This window comes from Candoia aspera, chromosome 2 (assembly GCF_035149785.1).
Source record: "Candoia aspera isolate rCanAsp1 chromosome 2, rCanAsp1.hap2, whole genome shotgun sequence".
Lineage (NCBI taxonomy): Eukaryota > Metazoa > Chordata > Lepidosauria > Squamata > Boidae > Candoia > Candoia aspera.
Genome location: NC_086154.1, coordinates 156754985 through 156774698, shown reverse-complemented (window position 1 = coordinate 156774698; position 19714 = coordinate 156754985). Strand labels below are relative to the sequence as shown.

General features: G+C 38.6%; 1 protein-coding gene across 1 annotated transcript in view; it reads right to left on the bottom strand.

Annotated features, from left to right (window-relative positions):
- LOC134491043 (alpha-2-macroglobulin-like protein 1) overlaps positions 1–19044 on the bottom strand; it is a 47666-nt gene extending 28622 nt beyond the window's left edge. The window contains exons 1-10 of the mRNA XM_063294526.1: positions 18869–19044; positions 18261–18405; positions 17878–17930; positions 17520–17540; positions 14533–14704; positions 12207–12291; positions 10786–10909; positions 7535–7649; positions 2937–3046; positions 685–849 (exon numbers count right to left, since the gene is read on the bottom strand). Coding sequence (XP_063150596.1) covers positions 685–849; positions 2937–3046; positions 7535–7649; positions 10786–10909; positions 12207–12291; positions 14533–14704; positions 17520–17540; positions 17878–17930; positions 18261–18396 — 981 coding nt within the window. The 5' untranslated portion in view covers positions 18397–18405; positions 18869–19044. The remainder of the gene's footprint in view (positions 1–684; positions 850–2936; positions 3047–7534; positions 7650–10785; positions 10910–12206; positions 12292–14532; positions 14705–17519; positions 17541–17877; positions 17931–18260; positions 18406–18868) is intronic.
- Positions 19045–19714: the final 670 nt, after the last annotated feature.

The window sequence follows — 19714 nt, the reverse complement described above, 5'->3', positions numbered from 1 at the left end:
CTTGTCAGTTACAGGCAGCAGCTTAACTTGGGGTTAGCACTGGGCTGCAAAGAAAAGCAACTCAGGAAGAGATCACTTGTTTATGCAATCTATCTGCTTGAGGGGGGAGGAAAAAAACAGGTCAGGCACAGGACAATGCGTAATAATGGACGGTAGTGGCAAACACGTGACTGAGAAAGATACGCTGCAAAGGTCAAACGTGGACACTGGTCACAAAGTTACTTTTTCATCACTGTCATAACTTCAAAAAGTCGCTGCCCAAGGCAGTCGCTAAGCAAGATCAACCTGTACTGAGAAGCCCAGCTGTGACAATAAAAGATCTCATACCTTGGCTAAGATGTCCCTTTTGTTCCTAAAAAAGTGAAAGAGCAAAAGTCTAATGTTGTCAAAATGGCACTCATGTCCTCACAAGGATTAGTCACATCTTTTGGGAAAACCTTTGTCCAACTGGAATCCTGAATGCTCCACACTATATTTTGTTGCAGCTGTGGCAAGTCCCACATGTTTTTATTACAATCTAACCACTGCAACTTCAGAACATACTTCTTTTCAGTCATTGGTTGTCGTCTTTGCTATTGGGAATGTGGACTTTTTCATGCTAGTGGTGTAGCTAAACCACACTGTTAATATGGCACTGGACACTGTGATTCCTTGCAAATTTCCTTTTGATTTGTGTCAGCTCACCTTTATAGAAACCATGGTGTTGTTCCAGGCAGTTGTATCTAGAGAGAAGTAGACAGTACCATTCTCATCTGTGATATATGGAATGTGGGTCAGCACATCATCAACATCAACAATGAGATAGATCTTGTGATTTTTGACTGGTGAATCATTGACTGTAACTCTAAGCTGCAGGAATAAATATACAATGGCTTAGCTATATGAGCTATGTTTCCTTCATACAATAAATGTGCAGTGATAATTCATTTCTACCGACTCTTAAGAAGGAGCCATCTGAACCAGGGCAATGCATTCCCCCATTTTTCAGGCTGCAACACATTTACAGGGTTGGAAAGGGGCTTTAGGCCATCAAGTACAAACTTTGACAGAGCTTCTAGCAAAATTATTTTCCCCTCTTTTGGGGGAGATGGGCGATAACAAAATTTGAATAATAAATAAATTAATTAATTAAATAAATTAAATACATACATACATACATACATACATACATACACACACATCCCGTGGAAACTGCTTTCATACCAAACAGCTGTTACCATTTCTAACATACAGTCAGAACCTGGCTTCTTATAGCTTGAATCAGTTATTCTTGTCTTGGAACAAAGAACAGGACTTGAAATGTTATTGTGCAACATCTTTTCAGGTACCTGAAAAGTGCTTTATATCTTCCCTCAGCCTTCTCAAGTCTAAACACGCTCAGCTCCCTCATGGGGCTTAGTTTATAGTTCTCTCGTTGTTGTTGAATCTCTTCCATTTTGTCTGAATTTTTCTAAAAGTACGGTGCCCAGAAATAGACACAATATTTGATGTAGAGACCGACCAAAGAATAAAATGGAACTATTACTTTTTCCATCATTTGGAAACTATAGTTCCACTGATGTTGTTTAAAATTGCACCTGTCCTTTTTTGCAACCACATCACACTGTTGACTTACAGTATATTCAGTTTGTAATCAATTACCCGCAGCAGTGTAACTTGTTCATTAGTTTTTTTCATTAATATCAAGCAACTTTTTCCAATCCTTTGCATGTATATTTGATTTGTTTCCTCAATGAAGAACTTTCCCTATGTCTCTTTTAAATTTAATTGTTTATTTTCAACCCATTGCTCTAACCCAGACTTTCTCAACCTTTTGACCCTGGAGGAATACTTTTCAGGCCTCAGGGAACCCCTGCACATTCAGGCTCAAATATAGGCCAGGAGTTACAAAATTATTATATTCGTTTCATGGGTAGGCCTGTATATATACATTAACAGTGTTCTTAAACTGAAAATAATGAAAATAAAGAAGTAATGTGAAGTTGCCCAAATTTGAAATTTGATCTCCCAGGGAACCCCTAGTGGCCTCTTGCGGAATCCTAGGGTTCCATGGAACCCTGGTTGAGAAACCCTGCTCTAACCTATCCATTTAGGTTTGGGAGGGGGTTGGTCTCATTATTAAGTTACATTACCCAGTGTGATATCACTGGCCCATTTGGTAAGCATTCCCTCCACCTCGTCATTTAAGTCATTATCTAAAATCTTGAAGAGTACAAACCCCAGGGTGAAACCTTGTGGCACTTTATCCAATAAACACCTCAATTTGATGAGGAACCATGGATTAGCACTCTTTGCATACAGTTTTCAAGTAAGTTAGGTATCCAGTTAATTGGCCACTTCACCACGGGGTGGTGGGGAGTTCTACCCCACTTCAGCCACTACTTCATGGGGAAGAGAGACTTTTTTGATGCTGGGAGATCTTGTACTGAAAAGACTTGATCTTCCTCCTCTTCCTCCTCTTCTCTTGACACCCACTGGTGGCAAGAAAAGAAAGAGCCGAGAAGCAGCACAGAACAGCTCTTTTCCTGCCCTTTCTTCAGCCCCACAGAGCAATCAGTCCATGAGATTAGAGAACTGACAGCAGAAGAGCTGCCTGGTGGGATCTTCTAAATGGCATCAAAGGTGTTCCCCATTCTACCTGTCACCTCCTCTTTACTACTAATGCAGACAGCCCTGTCCACTTTGTTGCCAAGGCAAAATAGAGGTTGGCGACGAGGACAGCACCTTTAAAGCCAACATAGTTTTCTGCCAGCTAGCATGCAGAACAGGAACACTTCAGTGCTGTTGTTCAGAAGAGTTCTTAGTTTCACAGACACACATTTCACAGATTTCATCCACTAATTTATCCTCATGACCATTTACTCCTCTTACATTCCAGGTTGCAATGTTAATAATTCCTTATTAAATTGGAAAAGTGGATTCAATTGGGATATTACCTTTCCAGAGTAAGGGAAACCTTGCTTATAGAAAGGATTGAGTTGTCCAAATGCCACATTCACTTCACTGGTAGCAATAGGAATGCTGTCCGTTTTTGTCGCCTTCAGTCCTACACAGAGAGATGATATGAAGGATGCCAGAAGAACATGATGGGATAGTTACTTTCCTTCCTTCTTTCAGAAGCCCAGATATGAAAGCAAGGCATTCTCTTGCTAAGGAGGACAAAACTAAACATGAAAAAGCAATAGGAGGATTATAATTAACGAGAACATGCATGTGTGCTGAAGCCTGAATGAGGATGAAGTAGAGATACTTAACAGAGTGGCTTCTAAAGGAGGGTTTTATTGTACAATCATCCTGCCTTACTCATGACCTTTTATAGAAAGCCCACCTAGGTAAAATTCTGATCTTTCCTGTCTTACTACTACTACTTCTATTTTCTTTTTCATTTCCATCAAAATACATCACACTAAATAAAAGAACAGAAGCCTCGTGTGGCGCAGAGTGGCAGGTGGCAGTATTGCAACCAAAATTCTCCCCGCAACCTGAATTCGATCCCAGCGAAAGCTGGACTCTCTCTCGGGTAGCCGGCTCCTGTCGACTCAGCCTCCCATCCGAGGTCGGTAAAATGAGTACCCAGCTTGCTTGCTGGGGAAGGTGACGACTGGGGAAGGCAATGGCAAACCACCCCACCATAGTCTGCCAAGAAAACGTCGTGAAAGCGGCATCCTCCCAAAGGGTCAGACATGACTCGGTGCTTGCACAGGGGACCTTTCACCTTTCACCAAATAAAAGAACAGCTGCAGAGGTTCTTCTACATGGTCAGCACTAGGAGCTCTCTATCTGGAAGCAACACTACCTCTCCTTGCCAGGTTCCCACCCACCTATCCCCCAATTATTTTATTAAGCTACTATTCATTGCCACTGCATTTGCACCATTAACATTTCAAGGTTGGCTTTTTGTTGTTTATTCGTTCAGTCGCTTCCGACTCTTGGTGACTTCATGGACCAGCCCACGCCATAGCTTCCTGTCGGTCATCAACACCCCCAGCTCCCCCAGGGACGAGTCTGTCACCTCTAGAATATCATCCATCCACCTTGCCCTTGGTCAGCCCCTCTTCCTTTTGCCCTCCACTCTCCCTAGCATCAGCATCTTCTCCAGGGTGTCCTGTCTTCTCATTATGTGGCCAAAGTATTTCAGTTTGGCCTTTAATATCATTCCCTCAAGTGAGCAGTCTGGCTTTATTTCCTGGAGGATGGACAAGGTTGGCTTTAGATTTTGGAAAGTTCAATCATAAGACAGCAACTTTGGAGGAGCGATCTCCCTCAGAATCCAACATGGGGGGAAAGGGTTGAGTTCCAATTGCACACAACCACAGTGTTGCTCCTGGCTGCCCATGCCATATCCTCCACTAATAGCCAAAATAAAAGAGAATCATAGAACTATAAGTGATACAGAAAACCTTGGTATATTTTGGGCCTAATGGTGCCTCTTACATAGGAAGGCACAGATTATGAATCTTATTTATTACTTTGGATTTTCTTTCTAGGTATCATTTGTTATGAGTCTGCACTATATATTGAAACATTCTAAAACAAATTTTTGGAGGTCTGTAACTCAGCATTTTCACATAGAATATTCTGAATTCAGTTTTTAGCATTTCCAACTACTGTAAAAGACTGCAGATAGAAAGGATGTGAAGGACTTCTTAAAAAGCCATTACTAGTCACGTTAAATGAATAGATGCTTAGCCATAGTTACTTCAATACTATGGTTCCTTAAACAATGTTGAGGCATTGCTATTCTACAATCAACTGGAAGTAGCACTAAAAATATATAGTAGTTCCACAATGCACTTAATGTAAGTCTTTCACTACCCCTACCCAAGGCCTTTTGAAACATTTACTCAAAAGTCAGTTGCAAAGATTTGCAGTATTAATTACAAAGCTCTTCATTCTGCCCCCTTTATTGCTTCTTGCATATGAAATCAGTAGGCTTTTAGTAGACTTCTACTGCCCATGAGGTGAATTTGATTTCTGGTTCTGTTGTGAACAGCCAGTCTGCTTGCTGGCTTCTCAGAGACATATATTGGCAGACACATATATTCTCAGGTAGAGTTCTCCAAAATGTATCTGCATAAGTCACAGTTGTATGAGCACAAAGCCAAAGGAGATCCTCCCAGACCCTCCTCTTCTGGAGAGAAAAAGTGTTTTTTCTTTGAAAATCCAAGCAGAAGAAACTGGCTGAAGTTTCAAAAATTAAAAGGGAAATACAAATGATAAACCAAGAGAATGACCTGGAAAATGTTTTATTATTGGATCTACAAAAGAGGCTTTTTAAAGCCTTGAAGAAATCTGTGTGATAGGATAAAGAAGAATTGAAGAAAAATAAAATCCTATGACAATATTTGATTGAATTAAAGATTAAGACTGTTAGAAATAAAAGGAAGGAATATAAAGCTGGTTTATTTGATCAAGGTTAAAATAAGATATTTTGTTGCAATGTTCTGGCAACCCTTTCAGACTTTCTGCTAATACCAAGATTGAAAAGTTGATGTTTTATGGATTTGCTTATAGATAAGGGACAGGATCTAGGATGAAGAGATATCTGTTTGTAATCTTATAGGGGGTGAAGAGTTATTAAATTTGATTATACTTGTGATGAAAGTTGGAAGTCACTTCTTTATATATTTCTTTTTTCTTTATTATATTCTCTTCTCTTCTCTTTTTCTTTTTTTTCTCTTTTCTTGCACTTTTTATTCTATCCATTCTCTTTCTCTAAGTTTTGTTTGTATTAGTTTTTACTACTGTAATTAAAATTCTTAATAAAAATTATATTCGAGGACAACAGAGGAGGAGGAAGAGCTGAAGTAATATTTCTCCTGAGCCTTTGATTAAAGGTTGCTACACTACAGGAACCTAGGAAATTCAGATGGCAAAGAGAAAACTTTTGCTTCAAGAAATCTGTCCCTAAGGAACAGCTAAAGAAGTTTAGCTAAAAATCTACTTAAGATTTTATGATTTATTTTATTGTGTGCTTAAGTCTACTTGATGGTCTCTTGAGAATCCTAGTGTACTTTATGCAATTGGTAACTCTTCCCAACAGAGTTGTTTCTATTTTAGTAGCAGATCAGTTTCCTTCTGTGTTGTACCCAGAATCTTCTATTTTTTCCTCTACCTTTTTTTCCTTTGGAGGTCCTCTTAAAATTGCTTTCATGTTTTGAACAGACTATATTCTTATCTCATTTATCACTTAATGTTTTACATATGATTATTTAATGCAACAAAATAAATTTTTAGATTTTTTTAACCTTTTAAATGAAGCAAATATATTTGTTGCCAGTGATATTGATCTATAGCCAAAAGGGGAGAGAGGGGGCTGATTTCCCTAGCACATGTCTCACAATTCAGGCCTAGGAGGTGGTGACAATTTTATAATTGTTATAATCTTTTTTCTTTTGTATTTCCAGGAAGGCACGTAGGTCTGATCTCTCCCACACACCAGTGTTCAAGGGGAGAACTCAAAGTAAACTCATAATCTTGGAAGAAGGTGATAGCAGTAATAACTATGAAGTAACTGCACCAAGGCAGGAAGGCAGGGTCGGGGTGGATACTCAGAGGGATGATGGGAGAGGTTTGAGACTGGCCACTGGTTCCATATATTACTTGCATTTGAAAACAAAAAATAATGAAAAGAAACCGAAAACTAAAGCACACACAAATGTATGATCAGGGTAGAGCAGCTGATTGATATAGGAACAATTTGGTACAAACCCCATAGTCACACTGAACAGAAAGCAATAAAACTGTGTGTCTGAAAATGAAAACAAAGTTTTTGGTTCAGGTGGAATGTTTTGGGGGGAAGGAAATGTTTGAATTTGCAACCTCCACTCTTATCTCAAAGACAGAGTTGGTCTAAGTCCAAGTAAACTTGCAGAATCATCCATTCCCCCGTGGCCCCAATCAACTGATGACAGAACAGGACAGTAATCCCTATTTACTGTAGCTAGAAATGTACTCCACACAGACTATTGTTCTCCCATCATCTTTTACAGGATGCTGTAAAAGCATCCTTGCTATTTAGCACTTTTCTCAGTGGAAGAAGGAAAAAGCAGAGAATCTAGTAAGAGATGCTCCATACCCTTTCCGTAGGAGAACACACAGAGAGGGTCCTCTATGTAATAATTCTGCCATTGCCTCTCCTGGGGAAAGACCATAGTGGTATGTCTAGCAAGAGCCTTTCATGATACCCCACAATCAAGACAGGGCCCTTTGTGGGCCAAGGCCCTGCTCAAGGCCCATTGGGTTAGATGGCTAAGCTTGGAGGGCTAGAGAGATTATCAGATTGGGACAATTTTGCATATTAACACCACCACATTCCCGAGCCAGCCAGAGTTGTTTTAGGATGGGCAGTCACACAAATCTTTTAAATAAAATAAATAAAATAAAATAAACAAACAGTGGTATTTCACCTTTTGCTATAACCCACAAGGGATTTCCATGGACAAATATAGGTGCAATGGGTCAAAAACTCAGATACAACACAAAAGTGAACCCAAACTCTTAGAAGAACATCAAACACTGCATTTCCTTGTACCTGTTCCTTCCTCCGTCAGTAGTGCAGACAATGCCAGCAGGTTGTCATAGCCTTTTACAAGCAGATTAATATCAGTCGTGTTTATAGTAAAAGTGGCGCAACCAGACTTGTCCGTCTAAGAGTTATAAAAAAAACAACATAGAAACATAGGTTAGCACAACCCTAACCTTAATGCCTTGAACAGGTGGATTATGATTTTTTGGGGTTGCACCAGTTACTCAGAACTGCCTAGACATTCTTTGGAATACAATGCTGTTGTTGTACAATTGGTATAACTAAACTGCACCATAGCATAGTGGGGACAACGTAAGTTTCAGCATCTGATATATCTTTGCCACACACATTCCTTTTCAAACTTAGACCAGTCATATAAGCATACCAGAGGCTCAGAAGCAGGCTCAGAATTAAGGCAACCTATTATTTTGCCCCTGATGAGGAATAGAGAGTTCTCCCTTCTGTAACTATAAAGTCGGTCTGGGAAAGGCATGACTTGACCTAATCTGATCATACAAAATGAAGTGTGAAAAAATGTATTAATGACATGTCAGTTCATATATTTTCTAACTAGACAAGACAGAGGAGAGTAGATGCAGAGTTGCCATTTTTGGCAGAATTTGTAGTATCTTGGTTGAAGCTCTTATAGCTGTGCAAAAGGGTACTTCTGTGTTAGGAACCATTAGGAAAGCAATGAAAAATAGAAGTGGATAGTATGGTGCTTCTCTCTAAATCTTTCATGTGACCGAACTTGGAATCCTGCATTACATTCTGTTCAGCGCTCCTTACCGTAGAGCTAGAAAAGAAAAATGCAGTCAGTGTGATCAGCTGACTTGAGCAACTCTCAGACAACGCAGATTTCCAATCTTTGAGCTCTTTAGCTTTACAAAAAAAAAAGGAAGTACAGAAGGGAAAAGGACATTATCAAGGCATACAAAACTATTCACAATGAAGCCGAATAGTAAGGTATCCCAGGCCAAACCAAAAAAAAAGTACTTTTTGTTATGTTTACAGAGCATACTTAAACTCTGGAATTCACTACCACAAAACATAATCTAGCCAGCCTTCAACCTTTACAGGGGGTTTAGATAATTTCAGGGAGAGTATGGCACTAGGTGCTACTAGAATTAAAAAAGGTGGATAGCACTAAAAAGCAAAAGGAGGAGGGAAGCCTGCTAGTGTAATGACAAACATATTTATTAATGAACAGATCCTTCTTCAGGGGCTTTATCTCTTTACATCTCTCAAAATCCTAGGGGATCCTGGGTGTGTATCTTCTAGCTATTGGGTAACAGCATGTGCGCTTGCAAAGTGGCCTCTAGAGCAGAGAGCCTAACTTGTGTAGAACAGTGTGAGCATCCTTAGTGTAAAACTGGGCTCTGGGTGTGTTGGTGGCATACTGGCCAAAATATAGTAAAACTGACCATTAGCACGGGATGTTGTATAGGTACAACTAAGGCTGGTAGGTTAGCCTACACCCTTTCCATCTTACTAAAAAGCATTATGTGAACACCTTTGTTGACTAAAGCCACGATGGATGGTGAACATCAATATTTATGGGTCCATTTGATGATGTCCATGAGATATAAAAAATTGTGACTTGGAATGTTAGAGAAACAGTAAACAGAATGATTTAATAAATTACATGAAAGAAATTATTCATGTTGTATGCCTGTAAACCTATGAAAGGAGAAGAATGTAATAGAGCTGAATGAAGGTGATTCTTGATTTTACAGAGTGGAGTTGATAAATACATGCAAGGAATTGAAGGTGCAAATTTAATTATGGATGAAAGGGCTAAAATCTATGTCAGAAAGTATGAACTGGTGTCATCTAGGTTTTATGGGTGCATGTGGAAATAAGAATCCATAGGTTGGTAACTGTGGCATGTTATGCTCCATTGAAGAATGAATGATTAAAGTGGTGAAAACAGAAAAATCAGCGATTAGTTTTTGGATAAATTGAGCAATATTCTGAATGAATATGAGCCAGGGGAAAACTTCCATTTTAGGAGGCATGACTGGATGGAAGAAATGAAACAAGAGAAAACATTTGGGCCATTTGAAGACTCAAGTGGCATTTACAGGTAGTCCTTGCTTAGCGACTGCCTCATTTAGTGACCATTCGCAGTTATGAGTGATGAAAAAGTAACTTTATAACTAATCCTCACATTTACAACCTTTGCAGGCCTAAAAAGTAAAGGAAAGCTGAAGTAAGATCATAAGCACAGTCACAGTTTCACTTACCAACCGCTTTGCTTAATGACCAAGTTACCAGTCCCAATTATGATCACTAAACAAAGACCATCTGTAGTTTGTATCGATTTGATTATTCATAATGAAAGATTGAGAGAATTAGAGAAGAATACAAGGTGAGAGGTTTGAATGTGGGCCAGACAGAAATGTGTGGAATTATGCTAATAAGAAATATGAAAAAGGAATGTTGAAGAGGCTGTGGGTGAGGAAAAACATGTAAGAGAATGATTTGCTGCAAAATAAAACAAAGCTAGGAAAAATATATTGTGTAATTTATATAAAACAGATTCTGTAGGTGCAAAGAATGTAATCAAAGAATAAGATTAAAAGAGACAGATAAAATACAGAACAATTTTGAAGGAAATAAAAAGTTGCTTTGAAAGTTGGTAAAAAGGATTTGTTTTAGTTAGATTTCATTTTATTTTCTCCTATCTCTGGCTTTCATTTCTTTTGTTCATCACTTCTCACTCTCTTTCAGTATTTTGCATAACATTTCTTATCTCAAAAAGGAGTAGAGTAAATGGGCATGGATTCAAAGGTTTTCAAGTTATTCTATTAGCTACCTTTTTCTATAACGTCACTGTCATGTACACGCTTGCATTTTCACGTGCATGTCTCAGGATGCGTATGAGCTTCTGGGGGAGAGGGAGGATATCAGTCTAACAGTACACACACCATTTAAAATAAAAATGGCCCCTGAAGAAGACTCTTTCTGAAACACAATAGGTTTTCTCATAAACACCTTGTCTTAATATGGCAGGCTTTCCTCTTCTTTCTTACTCAATGTCTGCTAATTCCGAAGGGTATAAAACATACTGAGAAATCCTCCCTGTTGACCTAACTGGCCCCCTTCGGAATATCTCTCTTCCTTTCCTTCCACTGTCTTCACCTTTGAGAATAAAGGGGGAGCTGATAAGGGTAACATGAGGCCCGCAGTCTGTAAACCAAAGAAAAGGAGTAGGGAATTCATCCAAACCTCCCTTTGTACAAAGACAACCTTACCCACTCACTGTATCCCTTTACAATCTTAGGCAAATCTATGTTTGTAACTATTTCAAAGGCTTCTGATGCTTTCCTTGTCAGGGTGATAGACACATTTCCTTGAACAGGTTTTCCATAGGTGTACCTGTGAGAAACAAATGGAAGAAATATGGAAGCATGGAAGAAGTATGCTAGAGGGCAAAGCAATAGTTTTTGTGCTGCGCCAGGGTGAATCCTGAATATATCGCCCAGGGTCCCCCTTTTCTGGGGAGATGGGCAGTGATAAAATTTGAAAAATAAATAAATAAAATACCAGGAGTTAAAATATAAAGATTCCCTCAAATCAACTGAGCTGACCCTGGCAGGTCTAAGTATAGTCAAGCCAAGTTAGTAATCTAATGGAAGACCACCAGGAAAATACATGGCTGCAGGTTCAGCCGGGAAATCTTTTTGAAAGATGCAACAATGACCCAGTTCTGTCCTGCTGCAGAGAAATCTGTAACAGCAGATAAGCTTTTCTCTTTTTCCCCCCAAGAACTTGTTCTCCATTCCCAGTTGCTTCATCAACCGCCCTGCCCCATTGTGAATAAGCCCTTGATGGACAGATCCAAGCACAAATTATGTTTTGGATTTTAAAAGTTTGAAAGCCACGGGAGAAAATGCCTATCTACAATTGATGGGCCACCTCTGTAAATGCAGTGCCACAAGCGTTTGACATGGAGGAAAAGTCTGGAGTCTTGAAAAAACAAGAACGAAGAAGGTTTGGTACTTTAGTAATTTATAAGAATAAGAGTATTTTTCCACTTTAGACTCGTACATGGCACTCCTTCAGTTAAGGGGCAAGGAACAGACATATAACATTATCATTGAATTGATGCAAATTGCAATAAAAATACATTCTGTCAATTTCTACTTTCTAAGGATGTAGGAAGATTGTAGGTGGAAGATGGAAACAGTGAGAATATACATTGCCTTTTTTCATGGACTTTATAAATGTACACAGTAAAGGGCAGAGAGAGACGGGGAATGAGAACAGCAGCAATGCAATAAAATGGAGACCTCTGTCACAGGGCTCTTGGTTTAAAAAGGCTAAACATGACAAATCTATGGGAATACATTTACTACAAAGAAAGGCAAATATTTTGAGCCATGGATGTGGAATGTGGAGAAACAAAACGACGGTTGCCATTTAGCAGTCAAACAGCACAACCCCAATTGCTAGAAAGAAAGTTGATATAGTTATTCCCCATCCTATCTCAGGTTACATTTCAAAGATCTTCATGTAACCCAGAGACATTCTTGCCCATAAAGGTAATGTTATAGGCGGGTGTCTTGCTTTACAGCATGCCATTGTTTTCCCATTTTAAAAAATTAAAAAAAATATTTTTAAAAATGAAAACCAGGGGAACAGGAAGCTTAGTTTATTCTCAGGTTTTACTTACTTGCCACAGACACTGAGCTGAAATACTTCATCTAAAATGGTGACCAATGGTGGGAATTTGAAGAAAAGTTCAAACCTAGGCAACTCTGTTATCATCCAAAGGCCAGAGAAGAAAGGAAATAGAAAAATTAGTTTACATAAGGATGAATCCATCATGCAGAACCACAATATTGCTAAATAATTTAGTAAACCACAAACAAATTGGTTTGGGGTTAGAGCAAATGCTATCATGAAAGTTTGGGCTTTTTAAGCTTAGGAAAAGGTGAGAACACGATGAAAATAGACATTAAGTTGTCTCTGCCGCTAAAAGTCCTAGAACCTAATTCTCCCAAGTCAGATGGGGGAATATTCAAGATAGGTGAACAGAAATATTTCTACACCTATAGAATTCACTGCTATATGAATGTCAGCTTGGGTACCTTTAAACAGGGATTAGACACATTCAAAAGCCTATTTCCTCTCCAACAATAGAGGGTTTCCTATAGGCAGCTGCTTGATGACTATGGAACCAGAAGAGAGAACTAAAGGCGTCTTCTTAGGCTAACATATATTAAATACATTATCTCCAAGATCTTCATGCATTTGTGGGTCAGGGAAGGTTCGCCCTAGGAACTTCTTTTTCTTTCTTTCTAATGGCTCCATCTGCTCTCCAGAGCTGTTTCTCCCTTGGGAGCAGGTTCACGTTACATATTTAAGAGAAATGTACCTCACAAATTAGTATGCCTTGCTTTGTAAGACTAACAACGAAGAGGCAAATTACACAAGACATTAATTGCCTAAAATGCAAATAATGTGTTTATTCAAATAAAAATCAAATATTAGCCTAGGCCCTGCTTTAGTGGGCCACAATGATGGCTTAGTGATGCTATAATTCACTAGTTCAGAAATTGTGACACTGTAAAAAAAATTACTGTCAACCAGTCATTCCAATGCTAGTGCATGCCAAATTTATTGGGACTTAAAACTCCCAGAATTCCTACTGGAATGTAAATGGAGGGTGATAAATTAGATACGGCTCTGTTAAAGAATAAGGCAAAAATGTCTATTTAGGGAGAGAGAGACTATGTCTGTATACACACACACACACGCACACGCACACACACAGAACTATTTTTCTATAACATTAGAAGTTAAATCACCCTATATAATTCAGTATGAATAATCCTAAAAACATTTGTCAAAGGAATTTGCCTACTTTTCTCCACTTTGGTTTTAATCTCGTTTCCCTCTTAAACAAATTGAAAGGGTACCAAAGGAAAATCTGGGTTAACAATGATATGAATGTGAAGAATAAGAGCTGTTTCTCAGCTGCGGCACCTCCATTTTTCAATTTTACGTTTTGCACTAGAATAGGAAACAGGAGACTGTGAGTTATCATCTTCACTGAGGCACAAAAGCTAGTCATGCTCTCTCAGGCCTAGGAAGAAGGTAATGGCAAAACCACTTCCAAAACGTTGCCAAAAAAACTGCAGGGACCTGTCCTTGTAGTCACCAGGACTCAGGACTTCTGCAACAACACAGACTAGACGAAGACTACCATCATGATCATTTTGAGAGAAAATATGCAATGTGGGGACACCGATTTGAAAAAAAATAAACAAACTGCACATTGCATACCCACCATAATATGCTTTCTAATATATTTTTTTTAAGTGAGAGAGAGAGAAATGTTGTTTGAGTCAATTTTGACTACTGGTGATTACATGGAAAAGTCCATAAAGTTTTCTTCAAAAGAAGTTGAAGAAAATACTTTTCAGAAGTATTTTTCATTACCTTCTTCTGGGAAGTTTTTCAACTTCCCAGTCTACAGCTAGCAGAGAGTGACTGGCCCAAAGTCACCCAGCTGGCTTTCATGCCTACAAGAAGGCTAGAATTCAGGTCTCCCAACTCCCAGTCCAGCACCTTTCCATTATGCCAAACTGTACATACATATACAAATATACTTACTAGGTGACCCAATCTTATTTATTAGGAAAAGAATACAATTATCTGCATGTCAAGTCAGAAGCAAGCCTTGCTGAGCTCAGTGCAACATAGTCTCAGGTGTACATTTCTAGAATTATAAATTAAGTACCACCTTGTCTTTCTGATAGGGAAGAGGGGGGTGGGGGAAGAGGGGGGTGGATTTTTTTAAACAATCAAAAGAGCAAGACTTCCTAAGAAGCAAAAGTAGGCTTTGCATTTGCTAAGTTAATTATTGAAATGCTCACACAATCATCCAAAGAGGTGGAAAAGAGAGTGTGTGTATGAGTGATAGGAATTCAATATATACTATTTTAAAGGCCTCCAACCACAACAGCTAATATGGTCTCGCTTTGAAACATCACCATATTCCGCCACTGTGAATTCTCCATCAGCTTTGGAACTCAGTTCTTTGTCTTCCACTTCAATGGAGTATGTGCCCAAGGCTGCTTCAGAGGCCAGAGGGAAAGACAGATCCACAATGCCACGAAGAGGCTTCACATCCACCCACTGGGCAATCCGGTTGTCATCAGGATCCTGCACAGAAGAAAATCGAAACAACTTGTTGTCCTTTTGTGGCTGTCGTCATCAGCAACTGTGCTCAGAATCACAGAATGAGCTGTGTCAAATAGCAAGCTTGCATTAACTACAAATACGTAAGGAGAATTTTAGTAACAGGAAACTCCTAAGGGCCTCTTTCGTTGGGTCAGTTCAGGGATGTTTGATTCCTGCCATTAAACATCCTTCCCTTCCACAGATCCATGGGTCTCTTTCATTCTGAGACAGCATAATATGAAATTACTGCATCAGGTAATCAATTCTTGACAAACAAGAACTGACTAGACGTATCTAGCAGGTATGTTCGTGGCTGTTTGCCATCCTAGACAGGAATCGAAACCTTATTGCAGCAACTATTAGCCGCTACTGCAGGGCAGCAACAGAAGCAACTATCGCCAGAGCCATTATGTGGTGAGCTGCCTGAGGGCTTCCAACAGAAGATTCAGAGCATGACTACATGGGCACCTTACGTAACATCCTTCCCACCTGGAAAATCAGCACAGATACTAATTCTTTTCATTCACTTTAGATCAGGTTTCTGAGTTACTGCAAGAGGAATTTGGATTCTCTAAAACTATATATAATCAATTAATATAATTGATATATTAAACTAAAACAATATAATCAATTAAAATGTCTTCTTGGCTTTACAATTTAGTCCAGATGCATTAGTAGTTTTTAAAACTCTTCAGTTACTTTAGTGCTGATGCACTAAACTGTGTTTTAAACTATTCCAATCTACAATTGTATAGAATAATTACTATTTTTAAAAAGATAATTAAAGAGTATTGTTAGAACCTTGGAATAAGCAGTTGGAATATTTTGTATTAACAAATCCATGGTTAAAGGTCTATGTTTGACAACTTAGTTTTTTAATATATATGTGTTTGTGTGTGTATGTGTGTGTGTTGCTTTTCTCTCTCTTTTTTTCTGTTGGTTTCTGGTTTTTTTTTCCTTGTACCATTGTTTATTTCTGTATAATAATAATTATTTAAAATATTATTTATGAACATGTCCTTGCCATAAATACTGGAAGCAAACAAATAAATAAATTGGAAATTCATATGCAGAAATGTAGACTCTCCAAGAAGCAAAGCCCTGCTTGCGGTGATCTGGTCACCAATTTTATTAACAGGCATCCTTTTTTATACCTTCAACCTATGTAAAAGTCACTGGCAAGCAATCCTACCTCTGGTAAAAAGGCAGAAAACAGATCTGATTCTTACTTTCCATCCCATCTGCTGAAACCTGAGTATTTCCCATCAAAAATGTTTTTCTCATCATTATTTTCTGTACATTATTAAAACTTACATGTCAGTTTCAAACATAAGAGATGAGTGATATTATTTTATGCGCTGTGTTCATTGAGAAGTCCACGCTATATATTTTACCCTACCCTAATCACAATTTTTATTAATCTAGCTTCCTTCTGGACTGTTACATTAGACATTCAGTACAACACCTAAAATAATTTCCTTAGAGAAGCAGGCTGAACCCACTCTGATTTCTCAAGATGGACACCAAGGTTTACTTGAGTCCCACAAAGGAGCTGGCCTTATTGGCACTCAAAAAAAGGATCCTCAATCTAGAAGCACAAGGAGAGTACAGTAAATTACCACTGAGGATGGTGTTAGGAAATCAAATTTCTTCAAGCCAGTAAAATATTTAGACCAGCTAATGACAGGAAAACATTGAAGGACTTTTTCATTGCTCCAATTCAATGTTCTTCCATCAGCAGTTCTCAAAGGAAGATACAGGAATGTCCCCTACACAGAAAAACTGTGCCCATATGGCTCAGTGGCCATTGAATTTTTGACCCATACCTTGTTATACTGCAATTTCTATAGAGTTCTTGTAAGCTCTTTATTCGAAGCTTTACTTAAGCTATTGCCCAATTCAAGTTCAATAGCTCCTATTGGATGAAGATCCCAAAGAACATAATGGCTGCTAAAATTGCTTTACTGGCATTTAAAACATGGGCCCATTTAGTTAAGACAGAGAAAAGTTAAGGAAAGATAATCAGTACAACAATATTACATTTTTCTCTTCTTCTGTTTTCACTCTAAACGATTTAAGAACAGATTTACTAAAACAAAGGCTATATCTAAGTATTTCTATTACTTTTTAATATCCTCATTTTTAGTGTATTAGACTACATAAAACATTTAACAGAAACCTTATTTTATTCATACAACTTTATTCTTTATATAGTCACAGTATTTATGTATTGTGTACGTATGCATGCATCTCATAAAACCAATTATGTAATTAATCTCATAGAACCATAGAAGTCCCCTTGGATTACGTGGCTTTGTTTCTTTTTTATTCTGTCTGGTTTTTGTCATTCTTGCCATCTTTTATTCTTTTGTCTATTATTCTATTTTTCCTTGTTTTTAATGTTTTTACTTGTGAGCTGCCCAGAGTAATTAAATAATAACAATAACAATAATACATTTTAATTCATAGCTCTTCATTTAGATTTTAAATGAGTGTGTGTAGTGTTACCGTTTCTATTTCTCTGCTTATACTTTCTCATGTTGGTCAAAGGCTGCAGTAAAGATTTGATTGATTGATAATACCAGTTAGGGAGCATTAAAACTGCAGTTTTGTATTGTTAGCTTTTAACCAAAAATTCCCAGCACCTTTCTAAAACATTGCTCTTGGGACCTACTCAGTTATAATTTATAATCTGAAAACTTTCAGCTTCTGCCCCATAGTAAATCTGTATCATAGATGCATTAAGTGGTCTTCTGAGGTTACTGTAAGAATTTTAATAAAAGAGATCTAATCTTACCTTCAGCCATATCAGGGGGATCTGTACGGAAGGAGAGAGAGAAAAATGAGTTTCAAAGAAATAGAAAAATCTTTCATTTCCCCAATATTCTGTAAAGGCAATCGAAGAACTGCTACAGTAAAGGTAGTGTGATTGGGGGGTTTGACAGCTTAAACAAAAATCTTAATGACTTCCAGGGCCTCTGCATAAGCTCATAGAAATGCACAGAGATAAAAGCACCCACAGGAACCAGCACTGTCATCAATTACATGTTTTCAAAAAGCACCAATGGGCCCAGAAGGGCAACCTTTCTGATACTTATGTTTTTAGCACAGGTGTCCATGAGCAGCAGTCACATACAACAGAAGGCACTACTCACTGTTTTATCAATGGCCTTAAATTCGTCATCAAGCCTCACAATGCGAAACTTGACTGAAACAAAAAAACATGAATATGAAACATGGAAATATTAGTTATTTTAACAGCACCCTGTTTCCCCCTTTTTATTTTTCGCTCCATGTTGGTGGCATTCTTTAATTTTTCTGCTTTTTCCTATTTCATCATTTATTGAGGACATCTTGCTCGGGGTTAATGACTGTGGGCTAATCCACAGAGAATCTGGACTCCTGCAAGGAGCTCTGCTTCACTTTAACTGCCCCTCTTGCAATGCTCTCCAAAGACCCTGCTTTGCAGGACCCCATGCCAGGCGGTGAGGCAGCAGTCACAGTTCTCTTCTAGAGTCTAGAAAGGATTTGTGCTTACCTCTCTCTCCTGGCTTGTATAAAGCCTTGCTTGGTTGTATGAGATGCCTGGGAGAATCTTCTGTGAGCAGCACCTTCTTCCAAGCCTCAAAGGTCACAGTGCTGCCCTTTTGGATCAGAACGTGCACATTGGCCATTGCTTCTTCCTTCAGCATGCAAAGGAGAAGAGCAGTTCTATCAATGGGATGGCTGAGAACAGAAAGCCACTCGCTGCACTATCCCCCTCCCCCAGCTGGGTCTCAAATTAGAGATGCAGGCACCCAGAGGTGCCCCTCGGATGCAGCACTGCTCTCAGAATGAGAAAAGCAGCATTACACTGTCAAGACACCAGCTTCCATGCACTCACGTGAGGTGAAGGCATCATCATTTGACACTGAGGAGGGTGTCTCTGCATACACACCTGGTCACGCTCAAAACTGTGTTTCCCCTGAATACCTTTGTTCCATTTCTCCCCCTCCCCTTGGACTCTTTTCATTTTCTTCAGTCATGCTAGTCCTTCCACAGCTAGACAGATGCTGTTTGGAGATTATTCGGATTAATATAGGACCTTCTAATGATGGGAATTGCTGGATTATTAGAAAAAGGATTGTTAGGTGGGACAAAACTTACACCATAAAAAGTCCTGCTTGTGGGAACAAAGCTTGGGGCCTGAAAGAAAGAAAAAAATCAGTTTAACACAAAGGCTTTTAAGTGTACCCACACTCCACCAATACAAGAAGACTGCTCCTTGCATGGAGGCTATTTCCCCAAGGGTTGTTCAATTAAACTCCAAGCTGACACACCACCTGAAGTTTTGGTTTAGCTAACGCTGTTTTGTTGACTGAACCATAGCTGGCTGGGTTTGCACTATGTGTTAAGACATAAGCTGTGGTTTCGTAAGTGCTTGGTTTTACACAACATACTGCGTCAAAAGTAAACCACATTATGGTTTCTCCTGCTGTATGAATCCAAAAACAGCCAGGCCGAGAAAGTCCTTTACAACTGAACATGAATCAAATTTAAACTAAACATCGATCAATGTTGGTTATTTTCCTTTCAGACTGTGAACGGGTCACAATTTATATGATTCATCAGTATGACTGTGCACACAAGCTAATACTGTTGTGAGTTTAAAGCTTAAAAACGTATTTGTAAGACCAATATAAATTATAATAAAATAACATTCATAAAAGAATTAATTTGTGGTCTGAGGATGTAGGTCAGGTGACTCTGATATTTATTAATATCACGGGGAATAAAACATTTAGTTCTTTGCTCCCTTGGAGATGGAGTAAAAGAATTTCCTTTATTGTGCAACGGTTAAGCCTCATTCACTGACTTTGAGAGAGGATAATCCCCACCCCCATGTACTTTTCCCATCATTTTTCTGACCACAGAATATCTATTAAGGAAAGCAATATTGGAATAGTTGGTTTTCTGAAGGTGAAAGAAGAAATATATACCACAGGAGGAGTT